The sequence below is a fragment of the Geospiza fortis genome, unplaced genomic scaffold, assembly GCF_000277835.1.
Source record: "Geospiza fortis unplaced genomic scaffold, GeoFor_1.0 scaffold397, whole genome shotgun sequence".
Lineage (NCBI taxonomy): Eukaryota > Metazoa > Chordata > Aves > Passeriformes > Thraupidae > Geospiza > Geospiza fortis.
The window spans coordinates 322898-345522 of record NW_005054537.1 but is presented as its reverse complement, the minus strand read 5'-3'; the positions used below and the strand labels follow the sequence as shown (position 1 = coordinate 345522).

Genomic DNA, 22625 nt, shown 5'->3' with positions numbered 1-22625 from the left:
TCGGTGCCGAGCGCGTAAGGCGGCGGTGAGGGCTGCTCTGCCGTGCCCGAGAGCATAAGGCAGCGGTGAGGGCTACTCCGCCGTGCCCGAGGGCGTAAGACAGCGGTGAGGGCTGCTCTGCCGTGCCGCGCTCACCGCAGGGTGTGCACCTGGCGTGAGGGGCTCAACGCGGCTGCCCGGCTGTGTCAGTGCTTTGCATAAGGCTTCAAAGAAAATGTACAGCTATAATTTCCTTTCCAGTCCTCCTGCTGCCTCTTGTGTGTTTGTTTTTCAGGACGAGGGGACACAGTCCTAAACCGGGCCAGGGGAGGTTTAGGTTGTGCGTTAGGAGGGATTCCTTCGCAGGAAGGATGATTAGACACTAGCATGGGCTGCCCAGGGAGGTATTGAAGGAACGTGGACGTGGCACTTGATGCTGTGGTCTATTTGACAAGGCGGTGTTCGGTTTTACGTTGGATTCCGTGATCTCAGACGTCTTTTCCCAACACAGTTGATTCCCCTTAGGATGGCTTTTGCCCTTTTCACCTCATGCTTAATGTGCAAATACGAGGCTTACCTCCTTGATTCAGGGATCACGGAGTGAAAATACAATTGTGTAGGTCACTTGCATGCTTCCAAAATTAATGTAGAAATCAAGAGAGCCCTGTGAAGAATTTCATCATTTCTGAATCATAAATGCTGCTAGTTATGTACATGTAATGAAGAGCTGGTTAGAATCTCTTCTGCAAGCATTCTAGATCAGTGAGACTGCCCAGGTGGATAAAGCAGTGCAAGTATGAGTGATTTCAGAGACAATCTTCTCGTTTTAAAACTCTTGGACAAAGTTTTTAATGGTGTCTCCATGTGCTGGCAAAATACATTAATTCAAAGCCCAACAAGCTCTTTTCATATACATATACACACATGCAGTAAGGGCAAAAAACATGAGAACGTGAAATGTCAGCAGCTCTCAAATGCGTTTTGGTAGTAATTAATTCAAAGTAAAAAGCTTTATGGTGGACCATTTTGCTTTTATAAGAAACCAGTGCCATCCTTGGTTTTGTATTGAATGTAATCCAGGTAGTAGTTTTTGTAGAAGTGAGGAAGGTATGGGGATTTATTTGCATTGTGACTGTATTAAACAAAATCTTGACAGTGGCAATCCTAGATTTTACTATTTTAATATCATGTATGTTACTGCTCTCCATTAGGGAGAGTGAAATGGTTGCAAATTTTTTATGGGTGCAGGGGGAAAGGGGGAGAAGGGTAGGAAATAGGAGAACAACACTGTGCATGTTTTACTTATGTTTCATAATAGTGTAGTTCTCCCTTCCCCATGCTTCTGAATTTAATATAATCTTTGTATGGAAGTATAAAGCCTTTGACAACTTAATAAGTTGCTTATTAAGCAAAAGTCTAATAAATTAAGAAATTATCGGTTCCTTAAGAATTAAAGCCTAGTTGCATGTAATGCTTGGAAGCTTTGAGGCTAAAAATGTGTAGTTCTGATACAGAATGCACGCAGGCACCTTTAATTTGCCTAGAATACTTCCCTTTTAACTTTTCACTTTAAAAATTACTGTATCAGTCAGCACTATTCTGGGAAGGGTTTCTGTAACATATGTGTTTTCTAGTTACTTTATGTGCCTCGGCTAAAAGTGCTGATATATAGGAGTAAAACACTTCAAAAAATTGTCTGCTAAATTTGAGAAAATAGGCAGAAGTAATTGTGTGTCTTTTAATATGTATCATGACAATATAACCAGAATAGTGATGGATGGCAAGTATGAGATGGTGACAGTAAAAGAGTTCTCTTGGAAAAGGACTGTTTTGAGTAAGCAGTGTGCATGTGGATAATGTTTAGTGTACTAAAGTTACACTGGTAATGATGGAATACAGCCACTAATGTTCAGCCTAGATAAAATAGAATGTTCTGATATATATCTCATGTATTTTTACTACCTATTTCTTTCTTGAAAAATATCCTAGCAACATTTGTCTTAATATGGTAGTATCTCATTGTTTTATAATACTTCTGCTTTAGGTCCTGTTTTCCACTGATCTATGCATCATGGGGCAAGGAAATTCTTGTAAATAAGATGTTTCAGTCTAGATACAAGAATCATTATCAAGAGACTCTTTTCCTAAGAATCACTGGATTCCTACTGTTCAAGCATGGAAGTGGTCTTGCACTATCGACCACATCAGAGAGATCTAATAAAACTGCAGAAATTTGCAGAAGCAGCAGTGAAGGAGTTTCCCATTCGCCAGTTACCAAGATTTGCACCCTGGTTTCCAAATGATTTACACAGACCTCCCCTCAAACCAAAAAAGCAGGCACCTGTTATTTCTTGTGAGGAAGTGGAAGAATTGAAACAGCTTTCTACACCTTCAGAGTATGTTACAGGATCTCCTGATTATGACTGCACAAAAAGTCTCCTTGAGTTTCACTCTAGCATCAAATATGTTCCGACTTTAATCCAAGCACAGGCTGTTCACAGACCAGTTAACTTGGACTGTCAAGGAGAACCATCACCTAATGGAAAACAAAAATTGAAAAGGTCTTGGAGTGTCTCTCTCCCTAGAGCTAAACTCAGAGAAAAGATTCATCCTTTATCTCAAGAACTGCAGAATAATTTGGAAAGACTAAAGCTGCATGCATTTTGTAGAGCCAAGTGGACAATTGAACAGTCTCTTTGTAAAAACCAGAATTTGGAGGACATATGGGTAAAATTGAATAGACTCATTAAGCAGAATGAATTGCCATCTTGCAATGCTACTATCCAAAGATCTGTGGGACAGATATGGGTTTTCTGTGATATATTATACTGTGAATATGTTAGAAATATTCTTAGGGAAAAGCTAAGCCTTACAGATAAAATGAATTTGCTTGTACATAAATATGGAATTATATTCAGTTTATAACTTCAGATGTAATTTAATAATAACATTACTGTCAGAAATCCTAAAGTTTTTAAACACTTTAGAATATATAGACCTTAGAACAACTGATAAATTAACAGTAAGAAAACTTATGTTACTTTGCTATGGTTTTCTAACTATAATGATATATTTCTTTAACTTTGTTTTGCCTCAAGACTTATAGTTCTGTTAAGATTAGTAAGTTTCTCTTTGGCTTAGTACTGTGTTTTATAGCTTTCCTCTACCTTGGTGGTCTAAAGGAAAAAATTAAAGTAAAAATTCCAGACTACTGTGGCAAGCTATATCAGATAATAAAATTAATGCTTTCAATTAAGCAAAGTACGTCCTCTCTGCTTCATTGGAATTAGGAGAAGGAAAGATGTTTTTAAGTGTGTTGTAATAATTGCTATAATAGCTGTAACTGACATTAAGATTTTCAAGATCTGATTATCTCCTGAAAGTAGTCTGTGAGTTTTTTTAATGATGGCATATCCCTCCCATGAAATACAGACTTTATGTGGGATATATGCACTGTCTTAAAAATGTTTGCTATATTTTCACAGAGGTATTAATGATAGCTTCAGTGGAAGCTGTGGGCTGAAAAATAATGAACAACTTAATAATTGCTGCTTTATGCCTTTGATAATTTCTTTTCCTGATGTATCTGTTCTTTTGTCTCTAATTATATTTGGGAACAAGAAAACACTAGCTTCGGTAAAACTGAGGAAATAAGGAAATGAGACATCTATCTGAAACCTCTTTTGTGTTTGAGAATTTGAATGCCTTTTATGGTCATAAAAGGCAGAGTTCAGGATGACTTTCTGTCTCCTAAAAGAATGAAGTGTTCCAAGGTCATGCTGTCCCTGCTCAGTTGAAACTTTGGAGGGTCAGTAGAGAAGTTAAACTGGGATCAATATGACTGCAAGGTTATGCATTTGCACTCCCACTAATTCTAGATAGTTTTGATGTAGCTGGATGTCAAGGTCTGTAGTATCTGGAAAAGTGGGAAAACAGCATTTGTAGATTATTAGATTGTCATTATGGCTGCTCACACCAAAGTGTGCATAAGCATAACAGAGATCTCTCTGTAAAAAAAATAAGTGAATCCCCCTCAGACTTAACATTCTTATAACATCCTTGTGTTGGATAATTATATTTTATTGTAGGCATTACAATTTTTTAAGATAAAAATTTCTCCATTTGAGTCACTGACATGTATTTTTAAACTTTGACTGAATTTTAAGAAATTGTAGATGTCTTATATTTATGTTTGAGATGTTTGTGACATTTAATATGACTACTTTGCAAAACTGATGCAAAATGCTGTCTAGACTGCATTTTAACTGCAGTATAACTGAGGGTTGTTATTAGTTTTAAAGCCTATATAGTCAATTTTTTTGCTGACATTATATTTCTGAGCTCAACATTAATAGTAACTAAACCTCTTTGTGCATCAGCATTTTTGAAGATAAAATAAAATGCAGTGTGATTTGAGTTCTATTTAATGTATTTTGTATCTAGGATCTTGGAAGAGATGATACATTTTCTAACAATAATTTAGTACTTCTAATAAATGTGATAATATATCTATCATAGTTTGTTTTGACTTCATTCTGTGATGTATTTATTTATTTTCTGAAACATGACTTAACCTTTTTCTTTAGAAACAGTAAATACTAGTTATACAGGCATAGTGTGAATTTGAAAAAAATTTGATAATGCAAATAATACAGTCTCACTAGATTAATTTGATATAACGACAAAAGTGCTAAACAAACATTTTACTAAACAGAAGGAGAGATTGTTGTCACTGTAGCTGCCAGCTTTGTGCTGCTTTGGGTTGGCTCGTGTGTGAATAATGGCAGATGTGCTGCTACCTGTGAGCACCTCAGCTGGTAACTGAGGTCTTGTAAGAGTGAACACCATGTTTGATTGCTCTGCAGAACTACTACAGTCTTGGTTAGCACCAGTATACAAGGTGAAATCCAGGCTCTCATTTTGTTCACTTTGAGGAATGCTTAATAAGCATGTGTAATTCAGTATCTTTTCTTTGTCATTTTAAATGTTGAATGTGGTTCACTATTTACTCTATTTTATATATCTTGGATTTTGTTTAATATACCTCGTGGTTCTAAGTCTTTAAGGTCACCATAACAAAGAGAATGTATTATCTCTTTTTTCATGTGAAAAGTGAGAATTGTTTTTGTCAATGCTAATTTGCATAGGTCTGCTGTGTGGTAGCATAAGTTCTTGTGAACCAATACAACCCACTGTACCCAAATGTCTGTCAAAGTAATTGAATACTTTCCACCACTGGGAACAGTGAATGCTGTCTGGATACAGTAGCTGTAGAAAAGTGCAATAAAAATAAACCCACCATAACTGTGTCAGTGCAAAGATATCGATTAACTTGTTGCAATCAAGAGAAATCCTTTTGGTTTATTTTTTAGTTTTAGTTCATGAGGTTTTTGTGCTGGTTTTACTGGTTTGAGGTTAAAGTTTGTGACTTAGAGAAAAAGCAGTGGTATAAATAATGTAGGCTTTTAGTATTGTAACTCTATCTTGTGTAAGTGTTATAGGTTAAGATGTAAAAATGCAATTTCTAATAGACTGGTGTTTGACTGAAAGGGTCCGTACAAGTCGTCATGTCCCATTCTAGGGCAACAAGGATCACAGGACAGGCACTTAAGCTGGAAAAGTCTACAGACAAATAAAATGGACACACTTCTGAAGACCGCAAAGCACTTAATGCTGTAGCAAGTGTAAGACCTCTAGCATATAAGATTGAAAGCAGTAGATGAGCAGGTTAGTTTGCCAGGATAGAAAACAAGAGGAAGCAATGGCATTCTTGGATCCTATAATAGCAGGGAGGTTTTTTTTGTATTGCGAAAGGCCATGTGATCCTTTCTCAGTCTGGGACTTACTTGCTGGTAGTGATTTGTTCATGGTTTTGGTTTTTCTTGTGGAAGCTGAAAAACAAAATTAAAAATAGTTGTTTGATTGACCAATTTTTTTTTTGTTTGGTTTTTTTTTTTATTCTTGCAGTGATGAGGCTGACCAAACCTACCTTGTTCACTAATATTCCAGTGACTTGTGAAGAAAGAGATTTGCCAGGTAAGTCTTTTCTACTGACTGATTATTATGTATGTTTTACCAAGTTTAAGCAGTGTGACCATCTAACACTTGGAGGAGTCATGACCTCCCATAGACTCTTACCTGAAACAGCAATATACTTAAGATTTGGTGATAGCTAAAGTACCAAGGTGCACTCTATAGCTCTTGAATTGTATCTCTGAAAGATTGGTGATGATACTCAAACAAACACATGACCTCAAAGTCCGAGCAATTGATATACACAGTGAGATACATTTTTGTGAGAGAAATGTGTAAGTGGAGAAAGCTTGGCATTACTATATATATTTTTTTAATTTGGAGAAAAGACCCTGGTAGTTAGAACCAACACATAAATGTTCTGTGGAAAAACAATCTTGCAAGAATCACTGGTTTTGAGTTGCATTATGCTTGGTGTGCTGTCATGAATTGGAAATCCCTGGGTTGTCTCCCAGAAATAGTTGAAGTCTTGAAGTCAAATATAAGAGAGTCAAAGGAAAGATTCAAGAAGGAGGGTTGTGTAGAAATAAAAAAGCAAGCAGGGGAAGAAAGTAAGTGAGGTTGATTACTTCTGTGGTTTAGATGGAATTTCTCTCAAAATTCAGTGTTAATTTGAGCAATGGATTGTGCACTTCAGTGTGTATGTACTGAGTAAATTATTGGACACAAGTGTCTTGAAGTTAAGTTATAACTTACAGGCAGGCTTATGGATATATATTTCATCCCTAAACAAGTTTATTGTAAAAGAAATGTATCTAAAATAAACTACATCTGAGTAAGTGATTACGTGCCTGACTTAAATGTAGACAAAACTTTAGACTTAGCAAATATTTAATTAATAGATACTTGATATTTTTACAGGTAATCTATTTAACCAGCTCATGAAAGATGACCCTTCTACTGTAAAGGGGGCTGAAACTTTGATGTTAGGAGAAATGCTGACTTTGCCTCAAAATTTTGGGTAAGAATAAATGATTCTAACTGTAATATGCAAGGTTTAGGATTCATTTGGTTTAGGATTCATACTTCTCTTTCTCTTTGAATACCATTGCTCTGCAACAAGATGTTCAGTCATTTAAAAAATAATACGTGGCTTGATTTATAAATATATATGCGTATGCTGCCTGATGTTTTTTGTCTGTAGCCTGACTGAACCTAATAAGCATTGAAAGTTGAAAGAGATTTGCAACTGTGTGTGAATTTCTAAGATAATGCACTACTATAAATCATGTGTTATACTAACAGAGTTTACTACTGTGATTTTTGTGGGTACTGAAATCCATCTTCTTATTCCCTGTTAGGCTTTTAGCTAGAAAAAAATCTGATTTGTTTGTTCTCTTTTAAAACTGTTTGTCTTAGAAGGATGAGTTCAGAAGTATGGGTACGCAAATGCCGGTTGTCTTCTGCAGTTTGATCTGGCAAATGTGTATGTGTGTGAACTTAAAAATGTTTCAGTGAAATGTTCTGTTTTTTAATAACTGTTACTAAAAATATTTTCTTTTTTTTTTCTTCTTTTTTTTTGCCTGAAATACAGAAATATATTTCTGGGAGAGACATTTTCCAGTTATATTAGTGTGCACAATGATAGCAATCAAGTAGTCAAGGACATACTTGTGAAGGTAAGTGAAGAAAAATCCACTTATAAAATATTTATAAAAAAATAAAACACAATTATTATATTCTCTGACAATATATTGTATGTTTAATGCTAATACATAGACTTTAGGAAATATAAGTCCCTTTTTCCAATCCAGAAAATTTACCTCAAAATTGGAAAGAGTAAGAATAGAATTATTATAATGGAATTATAATTCTCTAATAATTGCATAAAATAACAAGTATTATAGAGTTCTTCAAAGATTAAAATGGAAAACTAGGATTGTGTCAAAAAATAGATTTATTACAGAATCATAGCGTTTAGGTTTGAAAAAACCTCTGAGGTCACCAGCTGGAAGTGTTAACCCAGCATTGCCAAGTCCACTGCTAAACTGTGTCCTTAAGTTGCACATCTGCACAGTCCCCTGCAGGGATGGTGGCTCAACCACTTCCCTAGGCAGCCTGTTCAAAGCTTGACAACCCTTTTCGTGAAGAAATTGTTCCTGCTATCCAATCTAAACCTCCCCTGGTGCAACTTGAGGCCATTTCCTCTTGCTCCAATTGTTTGTTACTTCTGAGAAGAGACCAGCTCACACCTGGCTATAGTCTTCTTTCATGTAGTTGCAGAGAGAAGTAAAGTCCCTCTCCTGAGCCTTTTTCTCCTGGCTAAACACCCTCACCTCCATTGACCTTCTTTGGACATACACCTTTCTATTTAAAACTTCTCTGAGCAATTGGTGTAGCTAAACTTCCACAGCTAAAAAATGGAGTTACATTCACTTACCTTCACTTTCAATGAGATCTTCAATTCCCTGTGAAGCATACGCTTCTGTATATTGTATTAATTATTTTCTAGAGAGTTGGAGTTTTGTGTTTACTGAAAAATAAAGCCGAGTAAAAATTACAGAAGTCATTGTGTAACTCAGTGTAGAAAGTAAATAGACATTTTTTAAGCTGGATGGTAAAGGACTGGACTATTTATATGTTTTACAGCTCGTCTTCAGCTTTGTAAGTATCTCATCATCTTAATATATGTCCCAGAAGGTGTCTGAGTCAAGAATATCATAGAATATTCTGGGTTGGAAGGGACCCACAAGGATGAGTAAGTCCAATTCTTAAGTCAGTAGCCCACACAAGGATCAAACCCACAGCCTTGGTGTTGTTCTGACCAACTGAGCTCTTACAATAACTGTGAAAGCATGTAGGGTACATAATGCTCAGTAAGACCTAGTACTTTATTACATAAGTTACTTTTCTTTCACACAAGTTAAACAGATGTAGTTCTAACTGGTGCTTTGTTTTTCCATTCCCAGGCTGATCTTCAGACAAGTTCTCAGCGTTTGAATCTTTCAGCTTCTAGTGCTGCAGTGGCAGAACTTAAACCTGACTGTTGCATTGATGACGTGATCCATCATGAAGTAAAGGAGATAGGAACACACATGTAAAATTTTAACTTTTTCTGTTATTAAATGAGCTTAACTGAAACTGGAGTACATGCATGCTATTCTGCTTTTGATACAGCACAAGATTTAAAGTAACACAGCTTTTTTTTTAATTTGTTTTTTTCAGCTTAGTTTGTGCAGTAAGTTATACTACGCAGACTGGAGAGAAGATGTACTTCAGAAAGTTCTTCAAATTTCAGGTATTTCATGAAGTATTTTATTCTACTTTTAATAAGTGTGTGAGTCTAGAAGATGCATTTTAAAACATTTGATACTTCATAAGCACTTTTATGTACCAAAAATCTGTTGCCTTTTAAAAGTGAACCATTAAGAGCCACTGCTTCAAACTTCACACAAACTGGTGTTTTCCAATTACCGCACAGTTAAACATCTCATAACTAATAAATATTACATCTAATAATTTTTACTAATTTATTGAGAAAAAGATGTGCTCTTAAGAAGTCCCTTTTTATAGCAGACAGTTCCATGACTATTTTTAAACAGAACAAGTATTGGTCATTTTGGCTTTGATACATGCAATCATTGAGCTTGTATTGTAAAATTCTGTTTTTTCTTTTGGTGTGTGTAACTTTATTAAACTGGAATTAAATAGTTTGGTTTTTAGAGGAATTTAAGTAAAGAAGTCTATTGTGTTATATCTAATACTGATAGAATTTAAAACTGTTCTTCCATCAGACAAATATCAAGACTTGCAGTAAGAGTGACTGAGGAAAGGAAGAAACTAATCTGTGGGCTGGCTCTGGCAAGAAAGAGACTGTGTATTTTATGGATGTTTAATTTTTTAGAGAAATATATTGAGACTTGGATATTGGTGGACTAATCTTCATGGAATGGAGGATTACATGGCATGCTTGACTAAATACATTTTTAGATACTCTGACAGAGCATCTGCTAATACAGGAGCAGTATATAGTTTCATCCTAAACCTGTTTCAGGGGAGGTTTGGGTTGGATACTAGAAGGTTCTTCACCCGGAGGGCTGTTGGACACCAGAATAGTCTCCCTAGGGAAGTGGTCACAGTGCAAAGCCTGACAGTTTTCATGAAGCATTTGGACAATGCTGTCAGACACATATTCCTGGAGGTTGGACTTGATGTCCTTGTGGTTATTTTCTGACTCAGGATATTCTATGATACTATGGGGTGATTGCATTTCACTATTTTCTAGTATTTATCTAGATATTTCAGAAAAGAATAATTTCAGTCTTTAGAAGGTTAAATTGCCATGTTTTAGAAAGAACACTTGAGTGCTGTTAGTAGTTGTGGGCCTTGAAATGCAAGGTATTGATTAATCAAAGTTGTATCCTGACAATCCTAGGGAAAATGGTTCCATATAAATTTTTGTGTTGCCCTCCCTCTGAAACTAGCATCTCTAGAGTTTCTTCATCTTTATTGAAGTTAATTTTCATCTTTGTGTGTTTTGTCATGCTTTCCTTATAAGACTACTTCCCTTTCCATTTCTCCATTCTTTTCCTTTGTTGAGTGTTCTGTTTCTCTGTCCCCTCTAGGCTTACTGTGATTGCATACACATGCATGTGCAAGCTCAGATCTCATCTTTTCTCTGTTCCCTAAGGTTCTTCTTGTCAGAACTTTGTACAAGATTTATTTCCTTTAGATTTTGTATGCAAACTTATTTGTGCAGATTTTTGGGGGTTCTGCATGCACGTATAATTGCCATGGTTTTTAACTGAACTCAGCACAGGCAAGTGAATTGTCAGAATATTTGTAGCTAGCTGTCAAATATGAAGCCCTCCATTCAAAGATTAAAGCATAAGTATACATACACTTCCTTATAAATACTCTAATTCATTATGAAAAAAGCATTGCACTGAGAATTTTGGCTGTTAGTTTTTAAATTTGACATAAAGACACCAGTAGGAAACCTGAGAATGAACAAAAAGGAGTGTTACAGAAAACTGAACTGTGTCTTTACAATGAAAATTCATGGCTGCTAGTGATTGAGATGTCAGTAGCTATTTTATAATAAAAAAATACTCTTTTACAGATTCTCACATTTTTCAGTTACATTTTCCAGCATCTTTTAAGCTGAACTGGTGTTACTTGGTTTGAATCAGCTTCTTTTTTAAACCAATATGTGTAGTTTTATACTGACTGATAGTGCCGTTCTGTTCCAAAGCTTTCTCTAAGTAATTAAAGCATTATGTTTTCATGGAGAAGGAATGATTCCTTCTAGGATTGGGTGATTTTGAACCTCACAATAATTTTGTGTATTTTACTGGAATGCCAATTGAAATTTACTGCAATAAATGGAAAGACTGTTTATCAGAAGAGAGAGAAAAAATTCAGCGTGTTGGGAAATTTATAAGCTCACTGAAGAAATATACTTGACAGAAAAAATCGTCTTTCAACAAAGACCTAAATTAAATGTTTTTATTCATTTTTTTGACTACAGAAAGATGATAATGAATACTTGAAAGATTTGAACTTTATGCATTTTAAAATGATGAAATATCTGTGAAGACAACTTTTTGATCTTGAATTCTTCAGTGCTAAAAAATTTGTTGACAACTTGGAACATTAGAGGTCTCTCAGGATGCAGTGATATGCAAACAAAAAAAGTTACCCTTTGTAATGGGAAACAAGTGTCTTCAGAAACAGAATTTAAATTTGATTTCTTACGAGTATGATAGAAGATAATTTCTTTCAGTTACATCACTTTATATATGCTTCGTATTTGAATACATGAACTGCAGTAGCTTTATGCACAAAATTCAAGCATTAAGAACCAACACTTTCTAAATTATATTTTATGTCATTGAGTTTTCCTCTTTTAATGATTGAATCTCATGAGATGAATATGATTTATTATTTTATATATTATAATTTTCTTTAATTTCTTGAAACCATTGCATTTTCAAGGAGAAAGTGAAGGCTAAGAAAGCTAAACAAATGGATAGTTCTCTGCTTCGTTTATGTTTAGAGAATCTCTCAGTAACTTTTGTTACAAAACTCTGAAACACTTGTAAATGTTAGATAGTTCTTGCTCACAGTTGAAAGCAAATGCAGGACCGAGGATGGATATAGTGTTATTTTAAACACACAGATCTACTTAGAGCACTGGATTTGGGCAGTTTTGTAAGAGGCCAGTGCTTGGGTGGAGAATTACTTGTTTTCAGTATGAGGAGACTGCTTAGTAGGAAAGCAGTCAAGTGTGCATAAATAAGAAGCAGCTAGGATATACTCTTGAGTTGATTCTGTCATATATTCTGTCATGCACCTGCTATGTGTAAGATCAAAAAGAAAAATAACACTTTTTAGTAAGAGACCCTGGTACTTCAAAAGAGTCTATGCCAAAGTTGTCTGAAAAACCAATTGTCAATCTGTCTTTTTTTTCCATTTCATTCAGGTTCTTAAACCACTAGATGTGAAAACCAAATTCTACAATGCAGAGGTGAGAACTGTGTGTATTCAGGTTTGTTTAGGCATGCAGGGTTTGTTACTTAGATCAAAGAGCTTTGTACACCTTTCTGAGAAAATTGATCAGTTCTAATGGAAAAACAGTCATAGATATATATTGCATAGTTTAAAAATAGATAGGCTTTTGATGAAGGGCAAAAGAGATGTCAGGATCTTAATGTAATTGACTAACAATTTTGCATATATTCCAGTTTCTCGTGGACTCAAATACTTTCAGTTATTGGTTGTATGTTTAGGCTGATAGAGTACTTACTGTAAGGGAGATTAATTGTTCATGAAGAACATGACAATTTATCAGAGTGGGGAAAATTTAAATTTAAATTACTTAAGTTTAGATCTTCCCTATGTAACTATGACCCTTCAGTTCAGTAATTTAAGTTTTAGTCTTGTGACAGTTACACACAGTGCTTCTAAACTAAATGACCTTATATATGTCTTGCATATTTATTTGGACATCTGTACATGTCTGCCCTTGTCTCTTTATGGGAAGAATTTGGTACGTATCTTTAGGCCACAGGTTTCAAACTATACATTGACCAGGTGTGAGGTACCTGAGCAGGATTGGAACATAAACACATAGCACTGGCTGAGCCCTTTATAGAACTGCTATTATCTGTAAGTGAGAATGTCTGGAAATTTCTTCTGCTGTGATTTAAGAAGAAAAACAGTTCTAAGAAATGAAGTAATTTCTCTGGGAGCAAAATATATCTCTTATTTAGTGTGTGGGTTATATTATTGTTTCAGCTGTAAAGTATGTGGTAGGGAAAAGGGGGACCGATAACTTCAATGGTGCTGTCTCTTTATACTTCATGTGTAAAGTTTGTGATGAAGCACCTTTCTAAGGTAATTCTGGGCAAACTTTTTACATAGATAATTTTTTTTTAATAGTAGTTTTCATAGTAGTTATACTGACCAGTCTTGATAAGGGTCTTATTTAACTCTTAATTAGCTACCAATTCTTCATGGTAAAAATCTATGAGAAGCTTTGGTGTTTGAGCTGGTACATGTGGGTTTGGGTTTTGGAGTTTTTTTTGTGTTTTTTTCTTTTGCACTGTAGAGTTTTTAAGAGGCTCTTTGATGCCTTTTGTTCTTCTTGGTTATGAATTTATGCAACTCCCATTACCATCTTACCCATTAAATTTATTGAAAAAAAAATTTAAATTATTTTGGATGATATTAAATGAGCAATTTCCATTTGCCTAGCAAACTGATATAGTAGCACTCCTGTCTAATTTCTGAAAGTATATGAAGTGTTGCTATGTCTTGTGACCATAGAATTCAATTAAATTCGAAATACCTAGAAATAAGTCTATGGTTAGCTGTTGTGTGTGATACTACGTTGCTGTGAAAGCACCAAGAAATTCATCCTGACTATTGGCCTTGAGAGCAGGGGAGAAAAAAATGGTATGTGTCAGTTATTAGTTAACTAAAGATCTCTAAAGGTTGACTAACCAGTTAAACTTATTTTATCATTAAGATTACGGATGTGATGCTGTCTATTCATAATGTCTGTTACTAAAATTTATTTCTATTAATAATCTAATGATAATCCATAATTTAATTTCTTCTAAGACAAGGAATGATGCTGAACCTTAATCTTCTTGCTTGTTGCTTATATTGCAGTAGCACCCAAATGGAGTTGATCACTGACATTTATGCACAGAACACATGCCCTATTGCCCTAACCTGCTGCAATCCTGGGATTGAATTACTTTCTCACTGACTTTAATGTGCCTTGAAAAATGGCACTATAAAAGGTTCTGTTCCTGCAGGCATGCACAGGGAGGTAGACAACAAAGTTTGCAATTGAAGTTGGGTTTTTGGATTGATGAATATTCTAAAAAGAGTTTTTCTTGTTATTATGCCAAATTTTGTTAAAACTTGCAACATAGTGGCTTTTCTAAGACACATTACCGCATTATTTTTGAGACATTATATATGAGGATACTTAAAATTATCTATAAGGTGACAAGGACTGTTTTTCCATTTCGTGTACAACCCATTGCATGGATTGAACTTCAGGACAAACTTTAAACTTACTCAAAAAACTAACTCTCTTTTTTTTTGAGTCAGCTTATTCTACCATATCTTGTCTGTGACTTGTGTGCCTTAAGCTCTACTTTGGATTGGTTCTGAAGCAAAGCTAGTAAATCATGTAACCATATATAAGTTATTAGAAATGTAGTTGTCATCTTTGTTTGCATCCATTTTTGTTTCTGTGTTACTAATGCTATCTTGTTTAAATGGTGCAAAAAAATGCAGAAATGCATTTTGTTTGGAAGTTAGCCTCCTTTTTCTTTAACATTTAACTCTAATTTCTCTAATGTGTTCTTTTTTTATTTTCCCATTAGAGTGACCTCAGTTCTGTGGTAATTTTTATTTATTTTTTTATAAATATGTATGCTTTTTTAATTGCTTAACTCTCTCTGTGCTTGTTATTGACATTCTTTACAAACATAATGGAAAAGCAATGTTTGTTCTGTGTGTCATAAAGGGATATGTTCTTGTCTTTATATGTGCAGCTAATCATTTAAATGGTTAGCTCTTTCTTTAATACCCATTGTTGAAACTAGAACTTGATATCTACAGATTCTTGTGGGGGTCCTCCAATAAAATACCTCAAGAAAATTTTATTATATATATTATTTGAAAAGACAATTTATTTCCTTCTAAATTTTTTCTGGTTTTGACCCATGGAAATGTAGGTTTCACTACAGCACTGCTTGTGTAAGCTGTGAGAAAACTTGTCACATCTGGTTGGTGGAGACAGTGGGTTTGAGGAGAGAGCAGCAGTTGGATGTTCTTCCTTCCTTTGGCTAGTTGGAACTGCACTTCACAATTTTAACTGCATGTAACAGTTGATTGAGTTACTATGTTACTTCTGCAGTCTGATTTCACTTTAAGGCTTGCCTTGTACTAAAATAAACTGCATATTTTGACAAGTTTTTTTTTTAAATATGTAATACTAAACCAAATTAGGAATAACACAAAACTAACTTGCTTTTTCATTATGCTGCTTGTTTTTTCTTTTCCCTTTCAAATTATCTTTTTTAAACTTCTGCCTATGGTTGCTGTTTTGAAAACTACTAAAATTTGGGTAAACGGAAACTTTGAGCAATGGATTCATGGGATATAAATGGTATCAATTCAAGTGGCAGTCAGGCAGTAGTAGCAATGATTATTGAGAGCCATGTTTTAGTACGGGTTATTTCCAGTTCCTACAAGCATGAAGTGTCTCTGTAACCTGTTGAGATTGCACAGTTTTCATTACTGTATAGATGCTGCTTTGTATTTAATGTGTTTATAAGGCAATATAAAAAGTTTCAAAACCATTCTGTATTTCTCCTTCTAACACAATTTTTTGAGACTAAACATATTTTGGCAATTTTGTCACACTTTTATTTTGTAATTTACAAGCAGGACTCCATTTGTATAAAGAGTAATTTATTTACACTGATCAAAAAGAAACTCTTAAGTTTTGTTTCACCTTCCCCACAAAGTGCTTTCTTAAAATTTATCATAACACAATACTCAAACTGCTTCAATCTGAATCTGTAGAATAAACTATTTTAGTTGGAGGGGACCTAGAAGAATCACTTAATCCAATGGCCTGAATCAGTGACTGTTGTAAATGCAAATTTGGTATCCCCCTTTTTTTAACTGGCACTTCTTTAATTGTGGTTTTCACTTTTCTGGGGACTTGTATCTCTTAATAGACTGAGTCTTCCATTATTATTCTATCCTGAGATTTTTAGACATGGAAAGTGACTTCACTGGTCTGCAATTCCACAAAAGAAGTGAGGCAAAAGCTTCTCTAGTCCCATGGTTTTTCATCTTCAGAAGTTTAACAGTCTGTAGCTTTCATTTTTGTACTAGAATTTGTCCTTCAATACCACCTTGAGGCATTAGCTTCAGATGTTCTGAAGGTAGAGCACCAGTTAAATTGTTGGATGCATACTATATTGGTAACCTTTGGCATGATGCAGCTTAGTGAGAGAAGGGGCTGGATTTTGCATTTTAGCTAGAATGCTAGTATTTAATAATAAAAGCTCAGAGCATGTACCTGAACTATTTTACTTCAGTTAAAGAAAAAGACACACATTTACTTTAATTTTTTTATACAGCTTGACGCACTAGTGATCTGGCTTGGCATGTTCTTGTGCACTGCAATTCCTTACTATTTATTCTATTTTTTAAATAATTTAGATAAAAGCTTGAGTTGCTATTAAGTTGATGAAAGTCTTGGGAAGTGGTGATTTAATGCATTACAAATAAGCAATAGCTAGAACACAGCAAAAATTATCCCACATCCATTGTTTGGCAAGATATCTGTTGACTAACACTTTTGCTCCTATTGTTACTGGGATTAAGGTTTTTTTCTTGCATTAATTGATTTGATTTGCAGGCATGAACTAAACATGTGTGACTTTTTTTTAACAATAGGACTGCCCACTCTTTTTAATTACACTAATCATTTTCATGAACTTGAACTTTTGATTTTTTTCAGACAGATGAAGTCTTTCTGGAAGCTCAAATTCAGAATATAACTACCTCTCCAATGTTTATGGAGAAGGTTTCTTTAGAGCCATCTATGATGTACAATGTTGCAGAACTGAACACAGTTGACACAGCAGGAGAAAGGTATGTTTACATTCAGGACATTTGACTTTGAAATGCTTCATATTAATATTTCAAGAGATACAAGTATTAGTCATTTTTCTATAATAGGAGGATTGTATGTCTTTGCTTGCATAAAAAGATGAAAATCCTATCCTGTGTTCAATTGGAAAATTTGTTACCATTTTCTTTGTATAGAAACCATTCTTAAAAATCCATAATTCTACCTAATAGAGAAATATCCAGCCTAATGCTCAAATAATTTGTAACAATGATGACATAACATGAAAACATACTATTATTTCAGTATCTCCTATATAAAATTTAACTCAGATCTGGTTTTGACCTGACCTTTGAGTACATAGCCTTACAGGACTCATCTGACTAATCCTTGCTTCCTGAACAGTAAACTGCTTATTGTTTTCAGTTGCTCTAATCATGATCTATCAAGATACCACTCAGGGTGGATCAGTGGTACACCCTCATGTAGTCATAGAGTATAAAAATTTTTCATGCTGAAATAAAATAAATTTAATTTCGTTAAACACCTAGTACCACAATAACTGACTACAGTGGATACAAGATCTTGTGAACTTAACTTTGGCTGTTTGTGCTTTGCAGTTGCTTGGGTTTTTGGAGGTGATGGTTGAGTGCTTCAGCAGTAGAGGTTGAAGTGAAAATTCTGTCTTCTTGCCTATTGAAGGATTCACCTGCAGCATAATGAAGCTTTGTTTTATCAAGTGTTTGCATCCACTGTAATGGTTTTTCTCCTTAACAGGAATCTTAGTTTCATGACATTGAGATTTACTGTGAGGGAAAACAAATAGCAGAAGAAAAATGACCAGCATTTTTGTTTAAATGCTAAGATGGCAGATAATTAATTATAATGTAGCAGAGAGAAGTTCTATGCTATTCCTCTCTGGCTGAGAAGAACAGGTTATTTTATTTGTCCATGGCCCTTGGTGCTACATACTTTCTAGAGATCTTTTCTCTTGTGAAAACAAAAAATATTCTATGTGTTTTACCATTATTAAACTATGCATACACAATAAAACTTGTGGGGGATGGGGGAAAAAAAGGTTGGGTTCTCAATCTTCAGAATATCTCTTTAAATTAAGACCTAGTGTTTTTTTCATTTCAGTGAGTCTACTTTTGGTGCAAGGACTTATTTACAACCTATGGATACACGTCAATACTTATACTGTTTAAAACCAAAGCAAGAATTTGCAGAGAAAGCTGGAGTAATAAAAGGTGTAACAGTGATTGGTAAATTAGACATTGTGTGGAAAACTAATCTGGGTGAACGAGGAAGGCTACAAACTAGCCAGCTCCAAAGAATGGTAAGTTTAACTTGGGTATTAATTTTACTCGACATTCATTTTTAAGGAAAGTCAATGAACAATTTTAATGACTTGGAAAAGGGCAAGCTGCTTACTTTCTGAGCCTCATTTTTTATTCACACTTTTCTGTATGTATTAGAGAGTTATTTCATATATTTCTTCAGTGAAGTGTGGATAAGTTAATGGAGTGAGAACTTTAATTGTCAGAATCTAGTAACCAGTGTTGCAAATTACATTTACATTGACTAAAATGAACTGCTTGGATACCATTTGGCAACAAACTGACAAAAGAACCTCTTTAAATGTGCCAACTTTTGATATGGAAGTTGCTCCCACGTTCATACAGATATTTTAGCTTGGAGTAACATTTTTTTATGGATAATGTTATGTATCTTTCATGTTCACAGTTTTTATTGAGTCTGTCCTATTCTAGTTGATTTATAAATTGTTCTTGAATTTTGAGTTGTAATTACTATCTTGCTTAAGTCAGCTTCACAGCCATCTAATGCTTAAACCTGGTTTGCATCTTCTCACTTGAGGATGGTGAGAGGGATACAGAAGGGTAGTTAAAAAAAACTTTGACAGTTGAATCTCAATCTAAATTTACAGTCTTTGCCCCAGTCCCCAGCTGCTAGTACATTGAGCAGTTCTGTGGGCAAGTCACACTGACTTGGAACTAGGCAAGTAAACTTAGATCCTGGAAATTCACAAGAAAGTCACTGAAAAGTAACTAAGTCACTGAAATGTGTCATGATTTTTAATTGAGGTGTTGAATATGTGTATAAACCCATGAAATTAGAAACCGCCCTTTTCCTTAAACTTAGTTCCTCTTGTTTCTTTGAAACTTGTTGCTTATTTTTAACAATAAATGGTTTCATTTTCAATTGACCTTTTCTCTCATTTCTTTTTCCTCCCTAAATCAATATTGTCTCACTCTGCTGTTGTCATTGTACTGCAAATCTTCTTATACCTTCTCGGTGATTTCTCATCGGTAGCTCTTTGCAGCACTGACACCTTCTTCACAGTACAGCAAACAAACTCCAACTCTCTCCTCAACCAGCTAACCAGCTCTTGTAGCACTCGTCTTCTTATTGGACACAGCTGTGGCCTATTAAGGGCAGGCCTGTTCCTACTCTTTGTTGATTAGTACAGTTGCAACTCTTCAGGGGTGAGATTGCCTTCTGCACTATTCTCTTACATTCTATCCCTCCACACTCTGCCTCTCTTTTATTTGAACCTTTGAGAATTGCATGTGAAGCACACACTTCAACACTCCAGGATTAGTTTTGGTCATGCATTGTTTTGTACCTTGTGATTAACAGAAAAACACTAACTATTTTGTGAACTTTGAACAACATCTGTCTTTCGAAAAGCAGCAGCTAGTTGGTTTTTTCCCTTCTGAGTTGCAGTGTAACTCCCTCTTTCCTCCCCTCATTTTGTAAGTGCTATCAGATTATTTAATTTCTAGACCTCACCCTTAATAATTTTCCTCTTAATCTATTTGCCAGCACTATAACCATTGTTTTCCACCCAGGTCCAGAATTTTACCTCTACTATTACCTATTTACCTAAGTGTTGTGGTTTGGAATGGGAGGAAAATTTAGGGAAGTGACCTAGTTACAGGTCAGATCAGAAATACAGAAATACTTTGAAACAAGTATCCACATACCATAATTTGTACGTTTGGTTGTTTCTTCATTGGGTTTTTTGAGAGTGGTTTTTTTGTTTGTTTGTTTGAATGCGGCTTGGTGTTGGAATTCACAATTACAATCTCTTTGGAGACAGTGAACCAGGCAGGTGTCCACAACATGCCAGAAGGTGCTCCACATGCTCACAGGCATTCAGTACAGGACCACATTAGAAGCAGCCCGAAGTTAAAGAGCATCATTCTTGAGTAGCACAAGTGGGAAATTGTCTAGTTGATTCCATAATCTGAGCAATTACCTCAGTTCTGGATAAAACCTGTGTTACTCCTCTTATTGTTACTTCAACGCCTTTGCCTCTAACTATCAGTTCTTGGAGGTATCTCATTTTTGAGTTCAACAGATATGGTGTGGTATAGGTCTCATCTACTCTGATCCTGTTTTGATTTGGTCAGTTGATGCTAAGTTTATTCTCTAAAATACTGTTTTTATTGTAGGTTTGTGTTTGTTGTTTTTTTTCTTAATGTATCTCTGGTGAAAGCAGAGCCCAATGTTAATGGAAAACTACCTGTTGTTTAGCATCATGCACATAATTGTTCCAGTCAATTCCTCCATTTACCTAATACAGCTGAATATAGCTGCATTTTTCCAGTGTTGAATAATTACTTCTCTTTCATGCAAGATTCCAAGTGCATATTGCTTGATTAATCTAAGTCTCCATTGGTTTGACATCCCATTGCTTACTCTGATGTCCAATTTAATATGCTTTCTAAAATGTCATCTGTCATTAGTCTGTAGCAAACTTGATGTGACTAAAACCTGTTCCCAGCCTGTCAATCACTGACTTTCTGGACTGCTTTGGAAGTATCTTTCAATCACACTGTAAATATAACTTTCACTACAACATTCCTTCATTAGCAGAACTGAAACATGTACAATAACTAAGCCTTGGAAGGCAGGACAAATTTTCACCCTATTTTTCCCTCATTATTTATCATTTGTGGGGATTGAAAATCTAAACATGCTTTGTGATCTGCAGGTGACTATTTGAATCAGCCCTGGTTGGTACTAAGTTATTTATTTTTGGTAGACCATCTGAGATGTGTTTGGCTTATGGATAATTGACAAGTGTTTATATTGTGTGACTTTCTAACTGATGACAATTAATTATTTTGGCAGAGGCAGAGAGGACCGAAATGGCAGTTTCTCTTGTTTCTTAGGATGGAATAGTGGTGGATTTATGTAGGGAAGTTTCACTTGTGGTGTCTGCACAGATCTGTTATTTGCCTAACAGAGGCCTTAGATTAAAGCTGATATTCTCAGGAACTGTACATGGCTATTCAAATTTTAAGGATTTAAACTCTCCTGAAAATGTAATAATAAAGATCATCTTTATCTGATGAATTGTTAAACCTGTGAAGAAGGTGTTCATCAGTTGGACAGCTGTTGTGATCTCCATACTAATCAAAAGCACAGTCAATCTTCTTTCTTCAGGTTTGTCTTATTCCACGCTTCTTCTAGGAAATGAAAACTTCAGTAAAAACTTCAATTTCCCTACCCAATATCTGAGAATATACATTCTTGTTCCTTCCCAGGCTCCTGGTTATGGTGATGTAAGGCTTTCACTGGAGACAATACCAGATACTGTAAATTTGGAAGAACCTTTTGACATTACATGTAAAATAACCAATTGCAGGTAACAATGTCATGTGATTCTCCTACTTTTTCCTGAGTGGGTGAGTTGTTGCTGGTTTTGGTTTATGTTTCCGTACTTCCTCCTGAAACTACTTAAACCTGGTCTTTACTATGATTTGTGGCAACACAAAACTACTTGAAACACAAAAACTAAAAGAAACTTCAAGGAAACAACTACAACTAAAAAACTTATATCATGATCTGTTAATATGGTACTGAAATGGGAGATAGCCAAAACCCTGCAGAGAAATTCCATGCATCTGTTTGCAATATTATTTATGACTGTACCTCATACTTAAATCACAACTCATTTTAGGGTTGCAAGAATGACATTTAAATGAAGTAGTTCTAAATAGAAGTTGAGCCCAGAGACTAAAGCATGTATCTGTCCTGCAGCTACTTCTCATGAAAAGCTTGTAGTCCATCCAAGTATTGTGTTATCCAGTATTGCTAAACCCATGACAGGATGCTTGTGTCAGAGAGCTGTCTGAAGCTGAATTACTGTGCATCACAATAAATACTGCTTTCCACCTTATAATTATTTATGAATCTTGATTAGTAGTAACATAAATAATAATCAAGCTTTTAGATGTCTTCAGTCTTTGAATGCTTAAAAAAGCCCACAGGTTTATTCTTGTTTTTCGATTTCCTCTAGCAGTGAAAGGACTATGGATCTGGTTTTAGAAATGTGCAATACTAATTCCATCCACTGGTGTGGAGTTTCAGGAAGGCAACTTGGAAAGCTGCACCCAAGTTCATCCCTCCATCTTGCACTTACATTGTTGTCTTCAGTGCAGGGATTGCAGGTAAGTTATTAGCACAG

At 35.1% G+C, this 22625-nt stretch overlaps 2 protein-coding genes across 6 annotated transcripts in view; both read left to right on the top strand.

Annotated features, from left to right (window-relative positions):
• Nucleotides 1-1748: 1748 nt before the first annotated feature.
• On the top strand, nt 1749-4492 carry SHLD3 (shieldin complex subunit 3). Its single transcript, XM_031063869.1, has one exon. It carries the CDS (start codon nt 2155-2157, stop codon nt 2902-2904), a length of 750 nt encoding a protein of 249 aa, XP_030919729.1. The 5' UTR covers nt 1749-2154; the 3' UTR covers nt 2905-4492.
• Nucleotides 4493-5871: 1379 nt separating this feature from the next.
• Nucleotides 5872-22625, top strand: part of TRAPPC13 (trafficking protein particle complex 13) — a 40099-nt gene continuing 23345 nt past the window's right edge. For 3 of the 5 annotated variants that reach the window (XM_031063864.1, XM_031063862.1, XM_031063861.1), the window contains exons 1-11: nt 5872-6015; nt 6874-6973; nt 7547-7631; nt 8922-9049; nt 9178-9250; nt 12437-12481; nt 14859-14876; nt 17015-17148; nt 18266-18464; nt 21703-21803; nt 22458-22608. In XM_031063864.1, the coding sequence (XP_030919724.1) occupies nt 5949-6015; nt 6874-6973; nt 7547-7631; nt 8922-9049; nt 9178-9250; nt 12437-12481; nt 14859-14876; nt 17015-17148; nt 18266-18464; nt 21703-21803; nt 22458-22608 (1101 nt within the window). In that variant the 5' untranslated portion in view covers nt 5872-5948. The remainder of the gene's footprint in view (nt 6016-6873; nt 6974-7546; nt 7632-8921; nt 9050-9177; nt 9251-12436; nt 12482-14858; nt 14877-17014; nt 17149-18265; nt 18465-21702; nt 21804-22457; nt 22609-22625) is intronic. The other 2 variants (XM_031063863.1, XM_005429294.2) reach the window with 2 other exon arrangements.

Coding starts and splice junctions, on each gene's coding strand:
- SHLD3 (XM_031063869.1), top strand. CDS start 2,155: ATGGAAGTGGTCTTGCACTATCGACCACATCAGAGAGATCTAATAAAA.